Below are 24,024 nucleotides of genomic sequence, written 5' to 3'. Positions count from 1 at the left end.
AGTTTTTATCAAGCGAGTTTATCAAAATTTAAACAAGCAAATAATAAATAAATAATTCAAGTTCTTCAAAGAGTGAGGGAAATTCAAATTAATTTCGATTATTTATTGGATTGAATTATGTGTGTATTTTTATTGAATTATATATAGCTATGTTAAGCTTTTTTAAGTGGATTTAGCTAGCTATTTACTTGCAAAGAAAGTTATGTCTGTCGCTTTGATGATTTTGAAGATTAAAAAATAAATCTTTTTGTCTAAATAAAATTAATTATTATTTTATTAATTAAATAGCTGTGATTATAAAAATAAGCGATTAATAGAAAAATAAATAAATAAGTAAGTAAATATTAAAAGGAAAGAAATGAGCGTTATAGATTCTGAAAGAGATTTATTAGAAGTTAGGGCTGAACTCAAAAAATTTAAGAGAATAGAACCAAAGAGGATTTTAAGCATTTTGAAATCAATCAAGGAATGCGAATCTATAAATAAGGAATGGATTAGAAAAACTAGAATTACAAAAACATTAGTCAGAATTTCATAATTTAAGTACCCAAATTAAGATGAACCTAGAATCTTGGTTGGAAAATTAGCAAGAAATTTACTTATAAAGTTCAGAGCTTTCTTCCCAAAGCTTAAATCTATTTCTTAAGATCAAAATGCTGCTGCATCAGCTCCTACTGCTGCTAGCACTAACGCAGAAAACTCTTCTGTATCAAATGCTTAACCATAATAATAAAAAGCTGTAAAAGCTAATGTTCCTGTTTAATAGAAAACATAAAGCACTGAACAAGCTAAACCAGATACTACTGCTTAAAACAATAATTTGCCTGCTTATAAAAATGATAGAAGAAATCAAGGATTGTAAGGTATTCTTAAATATTTCTAAAAAGGATTTGAAGAATCTAAAATGAATGAAACAACTAAGATTTGTGTAGAAATTGAGAAATTCTTCTATTCTAGAAACACAACTGGCGATTCTTTCAATGAAAACAGCTACAAGGAAGATGTTAAAAAGTTATGCAAGCAATTTATTGATAAAGAAAACTCATAGAAATTTAAAAATAGCATATATGACGAATTCCAAATTAAAAAAGTAGGTTCTTTAGATTGCATAATAGAAATTCTTAAATGAAAAATAAAATTATGTTTTTCCTGCATTTGCTTATTTATTTGCTAATTCAATAGCTTTAAATTGAAAATTATTTAGTTAGACTATGAGTAATAATAATAGAATTATAACAAATACTATAGTAATAATAATACATCTAGTGTGTTTCTTTTTTATATACTTCAAATTTGTAATCAATTTATATGAAATCACCAGCATTATTTATTATCTTATTAATAAAAATGTTTGTAAGAATGAAAATGAATGAGTTAGTTAGTTAGTTATCATATGCTAAAGTGTTGAAAATTCAATAATTTTATTTAAAATGTATTATTTTTTTATTATATTTATTATTAGCAAGATCTCTTATGCTACTACCAACTATAAACTATTTATTTTATTTGTAGGGAAGTTTAAAAAATATAAAAACAATAATAATAATTAAAATATGTAATCTGCATATCATGCTCTAATATATTTTTGATTCGATATGCTTCAGTTGTTCTTATATCAAAAAGATAGATGAGTGAAAATTAAATGTTAAACTATTTAGAAAATTTATATTAAGATTTATTTTAGTTTTTTTAATTTTAAATTAATTTTAATTAATTAAAGGTTTTTAATTATTTTTATAATCAGTAAATTTATTTCTTTTTTAATTATTCACAAGCAAAATTAAAATAAAATCTTCAAATGAATTTCATAAAATACATAAATTCTGAGATACTATGTGCTAAACATATTTCTTCTTATCAAATATATTTCAATTAGTTATCTTTGATTAATATTATTTTTATGTTTAATCTAAAAAATTTTAGTTGTTAACATTTTTTTTCTCACAAAGTAAAGAATTAGTTTAAATATAGTAAAGATCCTAGCTTTTATAGGAGATGAATATAAGGTACTTGCTTTAAATTATAAACTTAGTATACTATGTTGTTTTTATTTGAAAAAATATATATTTATGTTACTAAATATAAATTTAATTCATTAAAAATTAAGTTAATCAATGATTATTTACAGAAAGAAGATGAAAAATTAATAAAAGAATAATAAAGTAATCAGATTTATATTTATTTAGTTACTCAAATATATATTTTTTCAAATAATATCTAAGCAGAATTTTTTTATTTATTTGAAATGTAGCACTTTTTTAATAGTGTGCAAATATTGAGAAGATAAAATAATTAGATTAGACCAATTATCTTATTTTCTAAGATAAATTAGTGAAATTCACAATTTTTTTTATTAAATTTTTAATGATCTAACTAATTGATGGCTTCTTAGATCATAAATAAAGTACAATTTAATAAATAAATAAAAACAACTAGTTTCCTAATAAATTATTTTTATAAATTGTAAAAGAAATTAATGTATTTTTAATTTATTTAAGTACTTAATATCACTCTTAAAGCAGGCAATTTAGATTTTATGTTTTCGAACTAATTATTATTATTGCGTTTAAATTAAATTAATATGCTGTTTTTTTAAAATTATTATGCTTAAAAATATATTTATCTATTAACAAAGTTTGCCAAATGGTAATTAATAAACTTTTTTTATTTTAGTCTTTTAAATCATTCAAAAACTAATTATGTTACATTTCTTTAGAAAATGAATTTTAAAAAAGCAAATATTTCTTCAAATTTATGATTTTTGTAAAATAAATGACAATCAATAATTAGTTTAACTTTTAAATGTATAATTTCGTTGAAAGATTACAAATTTTTTGAATTATTCAATCTTAACTTAGAATCGATTAAAATTAATCTTTATAAAATTGATCAAAAATAAATTTGGTTTTCGAAAATTATAAAAAAATTTACTTAAATTTACTTATTTTATTCAAACGATTTCAATCAGCAAATAATTACTTAATTTTTGAAATCATCCTTAAAATTCTAAATCTTGTTGCATTTTATTAATATTACTTGAGTTTGCATAAATATGAAATCTTGATTTTAAAAATTATAGTACTAAGCTTATTTTAAAAAAATGAACTAGTTAAAGAATTTTTTCTTTTATAATAAGAGGCTTGCTTTTTTTTTCCCTATTTTAATTAAAAATGTAAACAATGTAAATCCTATTAAAAGTCTGATAATATAGCTGTTCCTGCATTTGAAATATCACAGATCATGATATCATGATTTGTGATATTTCAAATAATTTTTATATTACTAATGAAAATTTTTTTTTTTCTAAATCTTAATTATTTTCTTTTTATTTGATTTCTTATATTTTACAAAAATTAATCAAAATACAGACAGAAACCTTTTTTCAAATTTTGAGAGTAAAAAAATTTTTTTAGAAAATCAGGGTTTATAAATATTTAGAGTTTTACAATTTTGAACTTTTTTAGAAAATCAGGGTTTATAAATATTTAGAGTTTATAGGTTTTCAGACTTTTTAGACTTTTAGACTTTTTAGACTTTTTATATATTTATTTTTTTACCTGTACTGATCTAAAAATGCTCCGATTGTAAATTCTCTAACGGGAGTCTAGTAATTTATAGGTAGCACTGTACTTCAGAATTTAAATTAAATATACATAAATAGTAATTAAAAATCAAATAATAAAAAGTAAAAAAATAAACCAACATAAAATATTTTGAATTGGCTAATGATTTAAAATTTTGGTGAAGAAAAAAATAAAAAAATAAAATAAAAATACGAAGAAAATACAAAGACTCTTTTCAAGCTATACTTAGTTTTGGCATTACTATTCCTTGCTTACTCAATTACAGCTATAATTTCTTCAAAAAATTTGAGAGACAAATATTCTTATTTAACAGATGTATAATTGAGCATTATAATATTTGCAGCAATCTCAATCTTGTTTGAGATCTTAACAATCTATATACTAAAAACTAAATAATTGACTCATTTGCTTTTTTTCTTATTGCTAGTAGTTAAGTCTATCATGTACCCTCCATTAATTATCTAGCTTGTAAGTTTTGTTTTAGGATCCTTTGACAAATATTGTGGTAAACAACTTTTTAACTTATCTAGTAAATAAATATTAAATAATGTTTTCTAAAAAAGGCCAATTAATTAGACATGAAGGGTACGTAGGTGCTTGGCTCATTGAGTTTAATTTATAAAAATATTATCCTAGCTGTAGTAAAATGGAATCAAGTGGGGATTTGGTTAGCATGATGGTTTATAATTCTATAAAAATCATTATCTCAGAATGCAAATATTAATAAGATCAATAAAGTTGTTACTAATTTGATACTCTGAAAATTGATAATTGGGAAGATATGTTTGTTCTATAAATTGTTAGCTTTTGTTTAGGTTAGGTTTGGATATTTTCTGCAGCTACCTTGATTATTTTATTCAAAGTTAAGCATGTTCAAGCTACCTAAAAAGTTGATTAAGAAATAAAAAATAATTTATAAAGCCAAGCTTAATAAGGGCAAATGGCATTTTTTTAACCAGTTATTTAACAAGCATTGCCTTAATAAAACTTTTATCTTTATAATTAAAATAACTAGCAACCATAAATACCACCTCTTTTAATTCCATAACATCCTTAATATATAAAATAAAATTAAGAATATGTGTTAGGTTAGCCTGTAAGTTCTTGAAGCTAAAATCTAATTTATCGCTTTTTACATATTGTTTAATTTTTATCATTTATAAGATTAATTATGAAAAATTTATTTAATTATTAAATTCTAATTTAGAGGATTATAAATACTTTAAAATCTTTAATATTAAAAATTATATTACAAACAAAAAATATTCTGTACTTAATAAAACGTGTAAAAATGATAAAATGGTGAATTATATTTTTGACGCCGCATTGCCAATATCCTTTATATTTTATGATTTATGTTTGAAAGTTAAATTAAGTTGAAAAAGTACAAATTTTTGGAATTATTTAATCTTAATTTAGTATAGATTAAAATGATCTATTTTAAAATTAAGCCAAAATAAATTAGATATACACCAAATTAAAATAGAAGAACTTGATTATTTTACTCAAAACAGTTGAAATCATCAAATAATTACTCGATTTTCGAAATATTCCTTAAAATATTTAGTCTAATTTTATTTGATTATTTTTTAATGGAGTACTTTGAGTTTGCATAAATACTTTTATTTTACTTCAAAAATAATAGCTAAATTATGTTAGAAAAAAATAGTTTGTCAAACAAATTTTCATTTATCAAAGAGACGCTCTTTTATTTTCTATTTTTAATTTAAATTTAAAATTCTTATTATTAATCATATTCAAGTGTGGTTGGTCTATTTTAACTAAAAATAGTGTTACTAGTCTATTTTTCTGGTATGTTATTAATTACAAAAAGAGATAAAAATTATCTATCTACAAAACTTCAGAATTTAAAATAAACCTATATAATTAGTTAAATTAAAAATCAAATAATAAAAAGCAAAAAAATAAACAAACAGAAACTTAGATTGATTGATAGATTAGTAATTATTTAAAATTTTGATTAGGAAAAAAACAAAAAAATAAACTAATGCTATGAATAAAATACAAAGACTCTATTCAAGCTATATTTATTTTTGACTCTACTCTTCCTTGCTTATGCAGTTACTGCATTAATTTCTTCAAAAAATTTGAGAGACAAATATTTATATAATGAAGATCTATAATTGAGCATTATAGTACTTGCAAGCATCTCAATCTTATTTGAGATCATCACTATCTTTCTACTAAAAACTAAATAATTGACTCATTTGCTTTTTTTCTTATTGCTAGTAGTTAAGTGTATCGTGTACTCTCCGCTAATCATATAGTTTGTCAGTTTTATTATAGGGTCCTCTGATAAATATTGTGGTAAGCAACATTTTTACAGATCTATTAAATAAATATTAAATAATTTTTTCTAAAATAGGCTAATTAATTAGACATGAAGGGTATGTTGCTCCTTGGTTCATTATTTTTGCTTTAGAAAAATATTATCCTAGCTGTAGTTAAATGTAATCCAGTGGGGATTTGGTTGACATAATGATTTATAGTTCTATAGAAATTATTACCTCAGAATGCTAATTTATAGAATAACAAAATTGTTACCAGTTTGATACTCTTTAAATTGATAATTGGGAAAATATGTTTGTACCACAAATTATTAGTTTTTGCTTAGGTTAGGTTTGGATATTTTCTGCAGCTACCTTGATTATTTTATTCAAAGCTAAGCATGTTCAAACTACCTAATAAGTAAATTAAGAAATAAAAAATAATTTACAAAGCCAAACATATAAAGGACAAATGGTATTTGTTTAACCAGTTAATTTACAAGCACTACCTTAATAAAACTAAAATCCTCATAATTAAAATATCTAGCAAGTATGCATACCACCTAATCACTCTGTTTAACTTCCTTAATATGTAGAATAAAATTAAGTATGTACTTTAGGCTAGCCTGTAAATTCTTGAAGCAAAATTGTTTATAATTAATTTATCACTTTTTATATATTGTTTAAATTTATTTTTGATAATTTGTAAGATTATATTCTTTTGAAATTTAATTGATAAAATAATAAAAGTATTTTCCTTAAAATAAATTCTAATTTAGAGAATTATAAATACTTATAAATATTTAATACTAAGATTTATTTTATAACAAAAAAAAATTGCTTACTTTACTTAATAATTTTATAATAAAAATCTTTTAAAATTTATAATTAATTTCCTTTTGTATTTTGACAATAAAATAAAAAAATGAATGGATCTATCTTTATATTTGCATAGATAAACAATTGATATAATTGCTAAAACAAATTTGGATAAAGTCTTAAAATTTAAAGTTATTAAAATAGAAATCAAAAGAATAAAGAAATATTTCTTTTTTATCTACAATAACTTTTTTTAATTTATTGTTTATATGCATATAAAAATTTAAAAAAATAAAATACAAAAATAGCATTCATTATATCATAATTAAATTTCTAATTATAGGAGTAAGATTGATTTTTTTAGATGTCAATGTTATTGCTTTTAGGTAGTTTGTATAGTTCCTCAAATTTAAATTCTAGATTATTTAAAATTTAGGCAACCTTAACGTATTTTCTACATTAACTATATTTTTTTAAATCACAATTATATATAAATAATAAATTAATCTGAAATTATTATTTTGGCCCTTAATATAAATTGTTTAATAAGTGAGGAACTTAAGTAAATATTATAATTTTAATAAAAAACTATCTAAGAATATTATATTCTAAATTTCGTTTAATTTTGATAGTTAGTTAAATAGATAGATAAATAGAGACATCTATTTCTTAATTAATTATTTTTATAAATTATAAAAGAAACGAAATTATTTATAATTTATTTAAGAAGTTAATTTCACTCTTAAAGCAGGCAATATAAATTTTATGTTTTCTAACTAATTATTATTATTGTATTAAAATTAAATTAATATGCTGCTTTTTTTAAAATTATTTTGTTTAAAAATATATTTATCAATTAATAAAGTTTGCCAAATAGTATTTAATACAATTTTAAATAATCTAAGTCGTTTTTTTATTTTAGTCTTTTTAATCATTCAAAAACAAATTATGTTACATTTCTTTAGAAATAAAAAAAGTAAATTTTTTCAAATTTTTGCGTTTGTAAAATAAGTGATAATCAATCAATAATTAGTTTAATTTTTAAATGTGCAATTTAGTTGAAAGATTACAAATTTTTGGAATTATTTAAACTTAACTTAGAATTGATTAAAATTAATATTTATAAAATTGATCAAAAATAAATTTGATTTTCGCAAATTGTAAAAGAATTTATTTACTTTATTCAAACAATTTCAATTAACAAATAATTACTTGATTTTTGAAATCTTCTTTAAAATTCTAAGTCTTGTTGTATTTTATTAATATTACTTAGATTACTTTGAGTTTGCATAAAAATTAAATCTTCATTTTAAAATTTTAACTCAACTTATTTAGAAAAAATTAGTAAGTCAAAAAATTTACTTCTTTAATCATAAGAGACTTGTTTTTTTCTTTTCTATTTTTAATTAAAAAATTTAACTAATGTAAACCCTTATTTAAAAATCTGATAATATCTTATCATTAATCAGATTCTTATCAGGTATCTATTTTAACCACAAAGAGTAATATAGCTAATTTATTTTTATCATATTTTATATTTATTATGAAGATAAATAATTGTTTCCATTAAATACTTCAGAATTTAAATCAAATATACATAAATATTTAATTAAAAATCAAATAATAAAAAGCAAAAAAATAAACCAACATATTGGCTAATGATTTAAAATTTTGGTGAAGAAAAAAATAAAAAAATAAAATAAAACTACGAAGAAAATACAAAGACTCTTTTCAAGCTTTACTTTGTTTTGACATTACTATTTCTTGCTTACGCAGTTACAGCTATAATTTCTTCAAAAAATTTGAGAGACAAATATTCTTATTTAACAGATGTATAATTGAGTATTATAATATTTGCAGCAATCTCAATCTTGTTTGAGATCTTAACAATCTATCTACTAAAAACTAAATAATTGACTCATTTGCTTTTTTTCTTATTGCTAGTAGTTAAATCTATCATGTACGCTCCATTAATTATCTAGCTTGTAAGTTTTCTTTTAGGTTGCTTTGACAAATATTGTGGTAAACAACATTTTAACTTATATAGTAAATAAATATTAAATAATGTTTTCTAAAAAAGGCCAATTAATTAGACATGATGGGTATGTAGATGCTTGGCTCATTGAGTTTAATTTATAAAACTATTATCCTAGCTGTAGTGAAATGGAATAAAGTGGGGATTTGGTTAACATGATGATTTATAATTCTATAAAAATCATTATCTCAGAATGCAAATATTAATAAGATCAATAAAGTTGTTACTAATTTGATACTCTGAAAATTGATAATTGGGAAGATATGTTTGTTCTATAAATTGTTAGCTTTTGTTTAGGTTAGGTTTGGATATTTTCTGCAGCTACTTTGATTATTTTATTCAAAGTTAAGCATGTTCAAGCTACCTAAAAAGTTGATTAAGAAATAAAAAATAATTTATAAAGCCAAGCTTAATAAGGACAAATGGTATTTTTTTAACCAGTTATTTAACAAGCATTGCCTTAATAAAGCTATAATCTTTATAATTAAAATAACTAGCAACCATACATACCACATCTTTTAATTCAATAACATCCTTAAAATGTAAAATAAAATTAAGAATTTGTGTTAGGCTAGCCTGTAAGTTCTTGAAGCTAAAATCTAATTTATCGCTTTTTCCATATTGTTAAATTTGTATCATTTATAAGATTAATTATTAAAATTTATTCAATTATTAAATCCTAATTTAGAGGATTACAAACACTTTTAAATCTTTAATATTATAAATTATATTAAAAAACAAAAAATATTCTGTACTTACTTAATAGTTTTTCAAATTTATAATTTATTTTAGTATTTATTTTGAAAATAAAATAGAAAAGTAAATTGATCTATTTAAAAATTTTTAAAGATAAATATTTGAAATCATTACTTAAACAAATATGACTACATCTTTAAAATTCTAAATAAATAAAATAGGAATCAAAAAAATAATCATTTATTTTATATTAATAATGACATTTTATTTTTTTGTAAAAAAAGTATTATTTTTATTTATAAAATATTCATTTATCATAATATCATAATATCCTACTATTTATCTTATTACCCTGCCAAATCTATTGATAAAATTTTAATCATATTTTGAAAATAGTTAAAAAATTTTAATAATTTATTTATGAAATCCAAATAAATAAATATTTAGAATTTAAATTTAATATTAATTTACCATTTATCAAAGTAAGTGGACTAAATATTTTTAATTGTTAAGATTGTAAGTATTATTTTTAAATTTTGATAAAGTTTATATAGTCCTCGAAATTAGTCCAAGTTTTTATGACTCTGACTCAAAAATTCAAAGTAAGTTTTACTAATATGGTTCAAGAAATATAGATTCAAAACAAATTTTAGAAAATTTCTTTAATAAATACATTTCAAAAACAAGTTATATTTTATTGATATAAAAAATTGTAGATTATGATATGAAATTTTTAGAGTGTAACTCTTCAAAATGCGATTCTTAAATAAGGTCTTTCATACATTTTAAAATTCATAATCTTAGTCTTCTAATTTAATAAATATCTTTTTTTAAATCATAAAAAATAAATTAAAGGTATCAAATAATTTATTTAACTACATTTGATTAATATAAATAAAGACAATAATTAAGTTAAATTTTAAAAGATAATCATTGTTTAAATTTTTAAAAAGTTTTTTTGCTATGAAGAAAAAAAGATAAATTGTTTAGTTTTAATTGAGAATAAAAATTTCAATCAAATGTCAAATTGTTAAAGTTGTAATTCGTGATTGGAGAATCAGAAGTTATTCTACGAATTTATTATTTTTTAGAATCAAACTCATTTAATTCAGAATTATCATTAGATTCCATTATAATTTCAACTGTACCATTTTAATAACTCTAATTTGTGGTAGTAATTTATTTTTATCTGAAGATACTTTTACTTTTATGCTTCTAATAAATTTAATTTTCAGAATATTAAAAAGGGTTGCTTTAGCTTAACTTTGGCCTCTTTACTAATCCAATAAATGCTATTTAAGGATATAATATTTAAAAATATAAATAGATAAATAAATAAAAAAATTACAGCTTTATTAAAGATCTGTTTGAATGCTATTTACTCTTTAACTTTATCTTAATGACACTATATTAATATTTTAAGATATTTTTAATTAAAGGATTTTAATTAAATTTTTCTGAACAAATTTCCATTTAAGGAATGTTTTAAATGAAGTTTTTGAACTAGCTATTTATTTTTCAAATTATTTTTTGGTCAAAAATATTTTCAGTAAGAATCTTATAAATTTACTAGATAAGTTATTAATTTTTTTAGCTTTATGGATTGCAATTGTGAATCCACAAATTAGTATAAAAATATAATCTATCAAAACTGTGACAATTTCTATAAATTTTTATAGATTATTAGAATCACTATTTATTGAATTCAAATATATTTTTAAAATTAATAATGAGTATCCTTACATTTCACTAGAATGAATACTTTAAGAAATGAAAGGATTTAATTTTTTAAGTGACATTAAATAAATTGCAATTATTATTAAAATTGAATTTTATGTAAATTAGCTTGTTTAACTTAGTAAAGTTTAAATATAGATTAAGATTATTTTCAAATAAATCCTGACAAATTCCCAATAAAAATGTTATTTCTTCATTTCACCATAGTAATATCCGTATAAATATTTAATTCTGCACTCATCCAATCTTAATTTGTTTTAGTATATTTTTATTAAAAAAAATATAGGCATTATTGTCCAAAAAAATAGCATAAATATTGAATAGGGAAATACAAATTTAACTGTATCTTAATCATGACATTGCGTATTTAAATCATAAGGATTTAATGATTAGCTACCTACAAACTTGCAAGTTAAGCTCTTAACAAAATAAGATATTTAGCTTATCTAAAAGAAGATTAAAAAAATATGGAAAAAAGTTAAAAAATGATAGGTTTTTACTTTTTTTGAAAAACATAATTAAATAGTTTTTAACATTAATAAAGTAAAGAAAAACTATTAAAAAATCACTAAAAATTATACTAGAGAGAAGAAAACTACTTTTCCATATTTTCTAATTCTATCTGCGCTAAACATACAATCAACGCCTAGACTTAAATATCTATTTGTTTATCCAAAAAAGATGTTTAGAAAATTGATATCAACTTTTATTATTTAAGGTTGAGATATTAGAAGAGAGGAAAGTTGGTAGTAGTTTATTATTATCTTTAAATAAAATCCAGAATAGTCATCTATAGAGCTTTTTGAAACTGGTAAAAGTTTAATTTGTCTTAAATAATAACATGTTTATGTGTATTTAAATTGAGAAATAAATTTAAAGGTAGCAAGTGTAAAATATATTATCATTGTAATCATTTTAAGCAAAAAGTAAATTTATTCAAATATTATTGGAGAGCATTCAGAACATTCACCCTATTTAGTTGTCTCACTATAACGAATTCCATGCCAAATTTCTCCTAAATTATCACATCCTTAACATAAGGGACCAATATAACCTATCTTACATAAATTAATAGATGAAGGATTTTCTGCTTAACATGACTCTATTTATGAATTACATTCAACTATTTCATCTGTCAAATTATTTTATCTCCAATACCCATTTTTTAGTTATATAATAGAGCCTTAACATTCTTTAGCAGATTATGGACAATTTTTGCATTAATTATTCACTTAAGATTACTTTTCTTATGACTATTAATATAATAACTATGGATCTAATAGAGAATATTAACCTTATGAGCAAATTTTACATACCATTATTTAATTTACTTAATATTCAATTATTTCACCAATCAAACATTCTCTAAAATATATTTATAAAAGTATTGGCAGCTATATTTATGAATTACTATATATATTAGAATCTAATGAGAAGTATTACAAAGATTATAAAGCGCCTTATACTTAAAGTCCTGTCAATAAAAATGATGAACTTACACTATCAAATTAAATATAATTTAAAATCCTCTCTCCAATAAGCTAAGTTTAGTTTGTATTTAGGTTATTAATCGTAATTTGAATACTCTTTAGCTCCTCTTATATATCACTCGGGTATTAATTATTTTATAAATCTTCTAGAGAAAATGAAAGATAACGGTTATAATTATCAACAATTTAAATCTTTAATTAAAGCTAGCCACCACTTTAGAAATCTTTGATATCTACTAAAGATGAGTATTGTTTTTTATAAATTTAAGGCAATTAATTTAATTCATCATAAAATCTAAAAGAATAACCGTTTTAAGATTCTTTAGAATTTGCATTTTATATAACTAGTTTTTGGAGATAAGTAGCAGAATTATCTCCATATATACTTGCATTATTTTCTATGACATTTATTTTAAATGGAAAATCTGAAGGAAGTATCAAACTGCTTAGGTTAGTTTGAACTATTCTTAATCCACCTCCTATAAGAGCTTTATTTTATTTTATTAATGTTTTTAGATCAAAATATATTTATGTAGATCCTATATCCTCAAAGTAGAGAGCTCCACCGCTACTTTAAGCAGTATTATTTTAAAATAAACAATTAGTAAAACTTATTTAGCTATAAATATTTGATAAATGAATCGCGCCACCATTTTAAGCATAGTTGTTTGAATATTAGCTTTCATTAATTGATACATTTTATGATTAACTTATTATGAAGGCACCTTGATTCTATTAGTATATAACATTTGATTAAGATACATAAGAGCTTTATATCATTAAAATATATTAGTTAGGGTTTATGTTTGAGATAATTTATAAATCAATTAATTCAATTATATCATCGAACAGAACTGTTAATTAATTATTCAGTAAATATTTACTAAATGACTTTATCAATTAAATTTGATTGTTACTTTAAAAGAGCGAATTACTAATTATTACTTGCTCACACCCAAAGAAGTTAAAAACTGAATCACTTTATAAAGATTCTAATTTAGTTTTATCTATATAAGATACTTAACTAGCATTATTATCATTCATAAAATTTGAATTTTCAATTAAATTAATATTTTTTATCATAATATTATTTATTTAAATAAATTAAAAGAGTGAACTTATATTCTGATTTTTAGTTATATTCAATCCATCAATCGATATACTTTAGATTTAATTAAAATTAAAAAGAGTAAAATTTATTCTTGAGTCTAGTTAAAGGCTAGTTATTTATAAATCATAAATGAAGATTTAAGATATGTTTTAAAAACTGAAAAACTAAAGCTATGGATTTTTTCTGGTATTTTTACTACACAAGAATAGTTGTTATATTTTAATAGATTAAAAAATTAATGTATTAATATTTGATAAATTTATTTATATTTTATCAAGACATTAACCATATATAGTTATATTCTACCAAATAACTGTCTCAATATTATTATTAATTGTTGCATTAGTTTATTATTAGTTTAGAAAAACTAAATTATAGTTAAAAATAAGCAATTATGATTATTAAAAATATGAAAAGGTTTCATTAGTTATCAGCAAGTTATTACTTTCTTGTTATGGGTAGAATAAGAAAATCGAGTTTGTCAGGTACTAGTCATTAATCTAACGATTTATGTTTATGAATTATTCACTTTTTACTGAAAGCTAAATTATATTTATCCAATCTTACTGATTCTCGGTAGTTGATCCAAAAAATGCATATTACAAATCCTACTTTGGAGAGATACTTTTAATTTTTTAGTTTAGTTACGAGACGTCATTATCTTATACAATGGTAGAACATTACTTTATTTAGTCGCTATCATACAGAGAAATGCTAAAATTATTTTCAAATACTCCAGTTTCATGCAACCCATATAGCTTAAATGTATGATCTTCTTAATTATATATTGAGCCTAAATATCTTGGATTTGAGTAAAATTATTAAAATATCAACCTATTGGAATTTTTTTAAATTAAAAATACTTCATATTTGATAATAAAAAATATAACAACGATATTATCATTTATTATTTAGTAATCTGTTATTTAATCATATGCGAAATTTCTTTTAATAATTGTTAGTAGAGATATTTAATCAGAAACATAGAAAATATTTAGCTAAAAAGTGCAAAATGCTATTAAATAATTGTTGATTAGTTTTAATTAATTTCCTTATTTTTTTGTAAGAACGAGAGATTTTTCTAATTTGTTGATTGAGAAATTCCAAACATAAGCTTTCTTTTATCCATTAAAAACAAAAATATATCTTGAATATTTATAATCTAGTGCAAAATCTTTTAAGATGATAGAAGGATCTTCTTTGGCTAAATCTATAAGATTTAATTCTTAAACTAATTTTTTTTAAGTGATATCTACAATTAGCAATATTCCACCATTTGTAACTGAATAAGCTATTTAATTTTAATATTATATTTCAACTAAAATTATTGATATTATTGATGTGTTAAATTGATTAGTATTTTAAATATTATAATACTTTTAGCTCAAATCATTCAAATCATAGTGTAAAACCTGCCCGTTACTTAATCCAATTAATATTTTATTTTTATCTGCACTACAAATATGAGATGTTACAACAACTTAAGCTTAAAGCTAAACAAAATCTATAATTTATCCAGTTAATATATCACAATAAATTATTTTTTTGTCATATGTCAGAATTAAATTAAATTATAGAAACTTAAAGAATTAGATTTATTCTAAAACCAAAAACTATGGAGTATCATTATTAGCTTTTAAATTTTAATAATTTTTATATAATAAAATAGAGTCAATTAAAGCAATTAATAAAGTATCATAGGGATCATAGTAATTCAAATCAATAATTTAAGAATTATTTATTAAGTCTTCAAAAAGAATTTTTTGTTTTGAATATCTGAATAATACATTATCATTGTTAAAAAACAAAAACTCAAAATTTAATGTTTATCCCTTTAATGGTATTAAAGTAAATAAATTACTTGGCTCACTCTATTGTACTTCATAACTATATCCTGCTTAGCTTATATCAATTTAATAAATAGTATTGGTGCTATATACTAATAAATTATTAGTTATATTATCAAAAGAAAAACCAACTAATTATTCATTTCTATCAAATACTTCTGTGATTTTATAATTATTTAAAATTGAGAAATCATCATATAACCGAATCATGTAAATATTTCCATAAGTATCTAAATATGCCAAGTAAATAGAACTATAATCAAAAAACATATCCACAACATTACCTATTTAGTTTGATGCAAAACTACCACTTACCTTTGCTATATTTTATAAAGACCAATAGTCGTAAACATAAATTTATGCATAAATACTAAGATTTGTAAATAATACTATATAATCAAAGTATTCTAAATAGATATATTTTTCAATAAATAAACCTGATGGTGCTGAAATATTATTGTACTATAACACTTAAGTTTTTCTGTCTACTAAGAATATATCTATTTATTATTTATTAACAAATTAAATGAATTTTAGATTAATTGAATTAAATTTTACATATATTTGATTAGAATAAAATGCTTGTAGTTGCTATAGAAAAAGAAGTAAATTATGTATAGAGCTAATATTACTTTATAAAAATTCCTTTAAAGCTAAAAATTTAGATTTAATCTGAGTATAAAAAGATAGTTTAGAATTTTTCATCAATCGATATTTGAAATTGAGTAGCAAAATCAGTTATCTAAATACTCTAAATAGTAAATTAGTTAATTTACTTAGTAACTATTACAAATTGGGTTATTGATATACTGCAAACAATAATCTATGATGAGTCCTAACATGAGATAAATTCTATATTTTAGTAATCATCAGTGGTAGTTTATAAAAGTTTCATTTTAGAATCTAATAATTGCAAAGTACTCCCATAAATATAAAAGTTATTTGAAGTAGCATCTAAAATCCATCCATTTATTTTATTTAATCCTTAATAATAGATTTTTTAAGATGTTACATTATATAAAACATAAAGAAGTTGTTATTGATTCCAACAAATAATTCCTAAATTACCTGGAACAAAACCAAACGAGGAATAAGGAGGATCATTTAAATCTTAAGGATTTAACTATTCTATAAACTAATTAGTAATTATGTCAAATGATGTTATTTAATAATTTGTCCTAATAAAATAAACTCCTAGATAAGCACTCTAAATTATTTCTTATATTGAATCATTTTATAAAACAGATGATAAAACTTGGTTTGAACTTAATTATCTGTACCTCTCTTGTTAATACATATCTGTAAAAATTAAGCCTTCTCCAGTTCCTATATAAATCAAAAAGTTTTAATTTGATCCAATCATATTATCAATATAGTTGTATTATTTTTAAGCCTAAATATAATCTAAACCGCCATAGTAAGTAATATTCCTGCTGATGTCAACCTGAAGCTCTTAAATTTCAGTGAAAAAATTCAGCAAAAAAACTCTTTTAATGCTGTAAAAAGTATTTCCAAATCCATTTATCAATTTTTTTGGCTCTTGCATTGTAGGAAAATAAGAACTGGTGTGAATTAGTAATGGATAATCCAAATTTTTTGAAATTAAAAAAATACTATTACTTCCTTAAATATACTAAATTCCTGCTAAAAAATAAACAGAAGAATCATTAATCACTCTTTTAACTGAAACAACAGTTTAAATTAAAGGAATACTTATTCTATAAGTTATTGATAGTGAAATATCACAAGTATAAAATATATTCTAATTATCAAAATATACAATTTCATCAATAATATATTTATTTAATAGTTGTTCTTTATCAGTTTTGAATATTTTTGTAAAATTGAAATACTTAATTGAATATTATGTTGATATGTAATTTATCTATTAATATTACTAAGTAACCAAATCAATTTAATAAATTAATATTTACTATTGCTTTTGAGCTATAATTTTTAGATCATAAGTTAATGCAATATTTATATTATTACTAGAAAAAATAGTCTAACACTCCTTAAAAAGACTTATAAAATCTGATGTAAAAATTTAAATGCAATTATTATAGTTTATTGCTAATTTATCATAATTAGATATGATTTGTACTAAATTTTTTAAATCTTTCAATGTATTCAAAATAACTTAAGAAGAAGGATCAATTAACAAAATAGTTTAAGAAAATTATACAGCTATTTTATTGTCATGAAATCTTTATAAATAAATGCATGATTATTAAGGAAACCTCAGCCTCCTAATTAAATCAATATTAATTCCTTTTGAAGCATCATAAAAGTTTATATCTCCATTTCTATGACAAGATATTAAAATAGGAGGAGTGGGTACTAAGATAAGAGATTTAACTACAGATGCTGGTGTAGGAAAAGGTAAATTAAAATTTTCGATTATATTTGTTTCCAAAATAAATTTCTATGTTTTACTTTATTTGATTATTTAAATTGAATCAAAATTTATGAAAGCTATTTAAAATTTTTGTTGTGATTCAACTTGATTTGAATAATAATTAATTGGTATTTTTTTTAAAGGTTAAGGTTAAATATTCAAAGTTATTATTTATTAAAATTTTTCAAACTAATTTTCTTTGATACTATAAATCTGTAATTAATTTTTGTTAAAAATGATTATTAGCTGATTATCAATACCTGAAAAATTTCCTATATCAAAATCAGTTACAACCATCATATCATTTGAAATGATATTTGATTATTTAGTATTACAGTTGTAATCAATCAGGTTTAGTTGAGTTAAAACAATTAAGTGTGTTTGATTAGTAGTTTCAATAATTTTTGCTTTTCTAATTGATTATTAATTAATTAATAAAGATTATTTTTTCTCATTAATATCAATTTGTAATATAGAATTGCTATAAACTGAAAAAAAAGAATTCGAGTTTTAAGCTTCAAGGATCTAGAGTAATTGTCCTTAGTTTGTATAAGTAAATTTTATTGGGTTAGTTAAATTTAAATTTTTTGTTTAGGATTAGAAGCTGATTTGATAAACCATTAGATTAGTTTCATTTCCCATAAATAATAGGTTATTAAGAATAGTGATAAATTCAAATGATTAATTAATTTGAATTATGTTAGAAATTAGCTATTATTATTTTAATTAATCAAATATTACTTAGAACTATGAATAATCTTATTATACGTTAAAAATCATTAAGTAATTGCTCTAAAAAGAAGTATATTAAATTTACTAACTAACTTAAATTAAATTTGTTTAGTCAATTATATTTCTATTTTCATTGATAATATCCCAAATATTGATAGAAAAATCTTATTTTAAAACTATAATTAATCCGTTTACATTTTATATAGTTAAATCATCTTGCAAGTAATTCAGAGTTTTGATCAAACCTAAATCATTTCTATTATAAATAGAAAGGATTCCTTTTTATAAAGCTACATAATATTATTCTTAGTAGAGTAAAACCTCAATAATATCATAACCAAAAAAGAAAGGATTTAATTAAGTTGAATATGTAGTTGTACATTAGATCTGATTCACACATGTTTTAGACTCTATATTATAATAGAATTAGGGATCGCAAATAGATTAGCACTATTTTTCAGAGTTCTCTTTTATTTGCAAATATAAATTAGGTAGACAGTCTTGATAAATACAAACATTATTGTCTAAAAGATATCCATCATAGCACTCTAAACATTAACTATTTATGTTTTTCAATGAAGAACTGCAAGTTTAACAACCTAGATCACATAGTTATAAGGTCATTGAAACTATTAAGTAAGCAAAAAAAAGAAGATTAAGATAGTTCATATCTAAATGTTTCTACTGTAAATTTATATATTTTTTATTACTTTTGCTTTTTTAAATCTTAATTAGTTCTATTCTTAAAATTTAAATCTATCAATTAAATAACTATCAACTTATCAAAATTTCAAACCTATTTTCTTATTTCTGTTTATCAAAATTATATAGAAAACCAAGTTCTTTAAATTCTAAATTTAGTAACTACAATAATCTCTTACATTAAAAAAAATAAAATGAAACCAAAAAATTGATTTGATGAGAATATTTATTTCTCTTAAGTAAGTGTTTGGTTAAAATATATATTTGACCTGAAAGTCATTCGCTTTTGTTACAGTTAAATTTGAGCGTTTATAATCTATGTATTGTCGCTATTTTTAAATTCTAAGTATAGTATAGTAACTTAAAATTAATTAATAAATTAAAAAACATTCAAATATCAAAGCCAGATTCAAATAATCGAATTGGTGGGGGGTTTTAATTGTGATTTTTTTTTAGGAGCAACAACAATATTTGAATTTTTTTTCAAGTACTGATCATGACATTAGTGATTATATACATAATTAAAAAAATTACCTTTGACTTTGTTTGTTATTAATTTATTTAGATTTAGGCAGCCATAACGTATTTTCTACATATATATATGTAAACTACATTTTTTTTTACTCACAAGCAATTAAAGTTATTTTATTTATTTTTAGCAAAATGTAATATCTTGGCTGACTATAAATAAGTTATGCATCACGATTTCCTACTATACAATTTTAAAGAAGTATCTAATACTTGCGCGATAGTATCATAATAATTTATAGTAACATTGATATCCTTATATTTTTCAAAAAATGTTAAACTTTATTGAAAAATTAAATTGAAACATTTCATCTTATGCAAATATTAAATCTATATCTACCAAAGTAATATTTTAAATTTATGGTCATTCATTCTTTTTTTTTTAATAATATTTTTTTTAGTTTTTAATTATTAATAAAATTTTAATTATAAATTCTAATTATTTTCTTTTTTCTGACAAATAAAATAATTATACTTTTTCAATTTATAATTTAATCACAATATTTCAAATAAAATAAAGATAAATAGTTTTTAATATTTTATAAAATTAAAATGTTTAAAAATGTGAATTAGGGGTATAAAATTACATTTTTTCTATACTAATAAATAATAATTAATTATATAAATTATAATTCCCTAAACTTTTAATTATTACCATGATGTTTTTTAATTTCAAATTTATATTTAGTACAAAAACTATTATATATTATCAAATAAATTGAATATTTCCAAACTTATCTAAAATAATTAATTTATTTTTATAAATTTTAATTTTAATCACTGATATTTGTAAGTATTATATACAAAAAATATATTAAATTTATAAGTTTTTTAAATAGTTTTATTTGATGAATATCAATAATTATTACAAAATTCTAGAGGTATTTAACTTCTTTTTTTTTGATTTTTTTTTACAATAATTAGTATTCTGATAAGTATTAGAATTTCTGATCAAGTTATTAAATTATACCTTAGGATAAATTTATTAATATAGATAAATATTACTTTAAACCTAACCAAAAAATAAAATTTCTTACAAATACTCTTGGATCAACCATACCTGATTAAAATTGTAATATTCAAATGTTATAAAATTTGGTTTATCATTTAATTAGAGCATTATTTTTTAATTCATTTTTAAATGAAAAGTAGAAATATCATTATACCTAAATAATAAATTTTTATAAATATAACTTTAAAAAAAACAACTAGCTTAAAATTTACTTCAAATCCATAAATATTAAAGTTAGAAAGATATGAACTTTTTAATTATTTTAGATATTCAAAACTAGATACAAAAATATAAATATTTTCCTGATTAAATCTTACAAAAGGTTCCTAATCTATTAGTCAAGGATGATCATAAAAAAAAATTGAAAAAAATTAAAAGGTGAAAACAAACTCATAAATTAAATAAGATTAATAAATTATTTATAAATTAAAAGATTTATAAAAATAAGATTTTTGTTAACTCAAAAGATTAAATTTGTTAAGAAGAATAATTAAATTACGAAATGATTGAAAATACTGAGTCTCTAAAAAAATTAAAAATACTTAACCTCTACAAAGAGAGTATAAAAAGCTTGTTCAAATTCTATTATGTTATCATGGCGTTCTTTATTGCTTATGCAATCACAGCTTTTATTTCTTCAATAAATCTTAAGGATAAATACGATTTTTATGAGAACCTATAAACCATTATAATAATATTAGTTTCTTATACAATTTTTTTTAAATTTTTGGGATTTTATGTACTGAAAAAGAAAGAATTAACTAATGGTATATTTTTATTAGTATTTCTAATCTTCATTACTACTAATGTACCTCCTGTCATATAGCTTGTAAGTTTTCTTGAAGGATCTTTTGAAAAGTATTGTGGTAAAATTTATTTATTTAATAATTTAATCAACTGATAAAATTCTAATAATTAATTACATAATATAAAGGCTATCTAATAAGGCATGATGGATATGTTTCACCAAATACTATTACTTATTATTTAGAAAGGAATTATCCTAGTTGCAGTCAATTAGAAGCTCAAGGTAATATACAAGAATAGATTAAATATTACTCTTTTTAGATTATTATCAAATAATGTTCTTATCGCAGAGCTGTTGATAGTTGTTATTAATTTGATACTCTTAAAGTTGATAATTGGAATGATATGTTTGTGGTATAAATTGTGAGCTTTTGTTTAGCCTGTATCTAGATATTTAGTACTACAGCATTTTTACTAATACTTAAAGGTAAACATGTGTAAGCTACTTAAAAAGCTGAGCAAGAAATAAGACAAAATTTGTTAAATTAGTCTTGTTAGAGTTAAGTTTCCTAATTTTAATAGCCATTTTACCAATAAATTCAGCCTTAAAATCCTTAGTTTATAAATTATTAACCTAACATTTAAAGTAGTTTCTAAGTTTATAGTGATTAACAACTCAATTTCCATCATCCTATAAATGTTTAAAATCCTTAAATATAAAACTAAAATCAAACTTACATTGTGGGTTAACCAATAAATTCTTGAAAATACTTTATTTCAATATACAATTCACTGCAATATTTGTTCTTTTATTATATTTGTTTGTATAGCAATTAAAAAATGATTTGATTATTTTGTTAAATAATTTGATAATTCATAAAGAACGACTTGTATTTATTCTCAAAGAAAATTAGTAGTAGAAAGAACTTACATTTGTGTTATTTTAAGAATTTTATTTAAATGTATTTAAATATTTAAAATTTTACATTTTAATTGTATTTTAATTTAAAAATAAATATTCGAATATTATAATAATTAATATTAATAATTTACTCAATAAAAAATTCTGAATTTCTGATCAAATTTTACATAAAAATTATGATAAAAAAAAGTTTTAAAATAAAGGAGTAAATTTGATCTAATAATAAATCCATTAATTTTTATAAATTCTCAAATATCAAATCTTTTAGATTAAGAAATTCCTAATTAAAAAAATTGATAAAATAAAATAATCTTAAATAAACAAATATTAACTAGAATTAAAAAATAAATCCAAATGATTATCAACTCTGAAGACGGAAAGGAAAGAAAAATACATTAGCTATATAAGGAGAGTGCAAAAACTTTATTTAAATACTTATATGCTATTTTCATTTTATTTATCATTTATGCGATTATGGCTTTAGTCTCATCTTCAATTCTGAAAAATCAATACAATTTTAACAATGATTTACAACTAATGATAATAATACTAGTTAGCGCTTCATTTTTTTTTAAGATTTTAAGTTTTTATCTTTTAACAAAAAAATCATTAACTAATATTATATTTTTTTCGTTATATCTTATTTTATTGCCCACTCATATAGCTCCTATTGTATAGCTTATTAGCTTTATTTATGGCTCTTTTCATAAATATTGTGGTATTTTTTTTTTTTGTAATTCAATTAAAATAATTATTCTTTTAAACAGGTTATTTATTTAGGTATTAAGGCAGATATCCTACATCATTAATTATATTTAATCTAGAAAATTATTACCCTAGTTGCGATGAAATGGAATCTAATGGTAGCTTGTTAAATTAGCTTAAGTATAATTCTTTAAAAGTTATAATAAATGGATGCAGGACATATTAAGCAAAGGATAGCTGTTATTAATTTGATACTCTCTAAATAGATAACTGGAACAATATGTTTGTTGTATAAATTGTTAGCTTTTCTATAGCAGTTATTTGGATATTCAGCACTTCTGTTTTACTTCTTTTATTAAAAGCTAAGCATATTTAAGCTACCTAAAAATATGATTTGGAAATTAAAAACAACCTTCTTAACTAATCTAATTAGAATCAAGTTTTTTCAAACTAATTAGAGAATTAATAAATTTCATATTCTTATAGCAATTATTAAATCCATACTATACCTGCCACAAATACTTAAAATCCCCTATAAGTACCACTATAAACCTAAGATTATACTATAGGTGTACCAATAAATTCTTGAGATTTCTTTTTACTAAACAAAAAAATCTTTTATTTTTCGTTTTTACTTATATAAAAATTTGCTAATCTTAAAAAAAGTTAAA

At 20.7% G+C, this 24,024-nt stretch overlaps 8 protein-coding genes across 8 annotated transcripts; 6 read left to right on the top strand and 2 right to left on the bottom strand. All coding sequences in view use genetic code 6, as the record gives it.

Moving 5' to 3' along the window:
- Positions 1 to 156: 156 nt before the first annotated feature.
- Positions 157 to 1,512, top strand: TTHERM_000899549 (hypothetical protein). Its single transcript, XM_012799016.1, has one exon. It carries the CDS (start codon positions 203 to 205, stop codon positions 1,127 to 1,129), a length of 927 nt encoding a protein of 308 aa, XP_012654470.1. The 5' UTR covers positions 157 to 202; the 3' UTR covers positions 1,130 to 1,512.
- A 1,990-nt stretch (positions 1,513 to 3,502) lies between these two features.
- On the bottom strand, positions 3,503 to 4,190 carry TTHERM_00899540 (hypothetical protein; the record flags this gene model as incomplete). Its single annotated transcript, XM_001021800.1, has 4 exons — positions 3,503 to 3,533; positions 3,558 to 3,629; positions 3,777 to 3,958; positions 4,032 to 4,190. The coding sequence occupies 4 exons, from the start codon at positions 4,188 to 4,190 to the stop codon at positions 3,503 to 3,505; spliced, it is 444 nt and encodes a 147-aa protein (XP_001021800.1).
- A 40-nt stretch (positions 4,191 to 4,230) lies between these two features.
- TTHERM_00899530 (transmembrane protein, putative) lies at positions 4,231 to 4,692 on the top strand (the record flags this gene model as incomplete). The annotated part of the gene is made up of 1 exon (XM_001021799.1): positions 4,231 to 4,692. One exon carries the CDS (start codon positions 4,231 to 4,233, stop codon positions 4,690 to 4,692), a length of 462 nt encoding a protein of 153 aa, XP_001021799.1.
- A 1,361-nt stretch (positions 4,693 to 6,053) lies between these two features.
- On the top strand, positions 6,054 to 6,512 carry TTHERM_00899520 (transmembrane protein, putative; the record flags this gene model as incomplete). The annotated part of the gene is made up of 1 exon (XM_001021798.2): positions 6,054 to 6,512. The coding sequence occupies one exon, from the start codon at positions 6,054 to 6,056 to the stop codon at positions 6,510 to 6,512; it is 459 nt and encodes a 152-aa protein (XP_001021798.2).
- Positions 6,513 to 8,349: 1,837 nt separating this feature from the next.
- On the top strand, positions 8,350 to 9,316 carry TTHERM_00899510 (transmembrane protein, putative; the record flags this gene model as incomplete). Its single annotated transcript, XM_001021797.4, has 2 exons — positions 8,350 to 8,713; positions 8,772 to 9,316. The coding sequence occupies 2 exons, from the start codon at positions 8,350 to 8,352 to the stop codon at positions 9,314 to 9,316; spliced, it is 909 nt and encodes a 302-aa protein (XP_001021797.4).
- A 1,117-nt stretch (positions 9,317 to 10,433) lies between these two features.
- TTHERM_00899500 (transmembrane protein, putative) lies at positions 10,434 to 16,477 on the bottom strand (the record flags this gene model as incomplete). The annotated part of the gene is made up of 2 exons (XM_001021796.2): positions 10,434 to 10,714; positions 10,771 to 16,477. 2 exons carry the CDS (start codon positions 16,475 to 16,477, stop codon positions 10,434 to 10,436), a joined length of 5,988 nt encoding a protein of 1,995 aa, XP_001021796.2.
- Positions 16,478 to 21,481: 5,004 nt separating this feature from the next.
- Positions 21,482 to 22,491, top strand: TTHERM_000899499 (transmembrane protein, putative; the record flags this gene model as incomplete). Its single annotated transcript, XM_012799015.1, has 2 exons — positions 21,482 to 21,845; positions 21,914 to 22,491. The coding sequence occupies 2 exons, from the start codon at positions 21,482 to 21,484 to the stop codon at positions 22,489 to 22,491; spliced, it is 942 nt and encodes a 313-aa protein (XP_012654469.1).
- Positions 22,492 to 23,002: 511 nt separating this feature from the next.
- TTHERM_00899490 (transmembrane protein, putative) lies at positions 23,003 to 23,942 on the top strand (the record flags this gene model as incomplete). The annotated part of the gene is made up of 2 exons (XM_001021795.2): positions 23,003 to 23,366; positions 23,416 to 23,942. The coding sequence occupies 2 exons, from the start codon at positions 23,003 to 23,005 to the stop codon at positions 23,940 to 23,942; spliced, it is 891 nt and encodes a 296-aa protein (XP_001021795.2).
- Positions 23,943 to 24,024: the final 82 nt, after the last annotated feature.

Source organism: Tetrahymena thermophila, assembly GCF_000189635.1.
Source record: "Tetrahymena thermophila SB210 genomic scaffold scf_8254543, whole genome shotgun sequence".
Classification (NCBI taxonomy): Eukaryota; Ciliophora; class Oligohymenophorea; order Hymenostomatida; family Tetrahymenidae; genus Tetrahymena; species Tetrahymena thermophila.
This window is presented reverse-complemented; position numbering and strand designations above follow the sequence as displayed.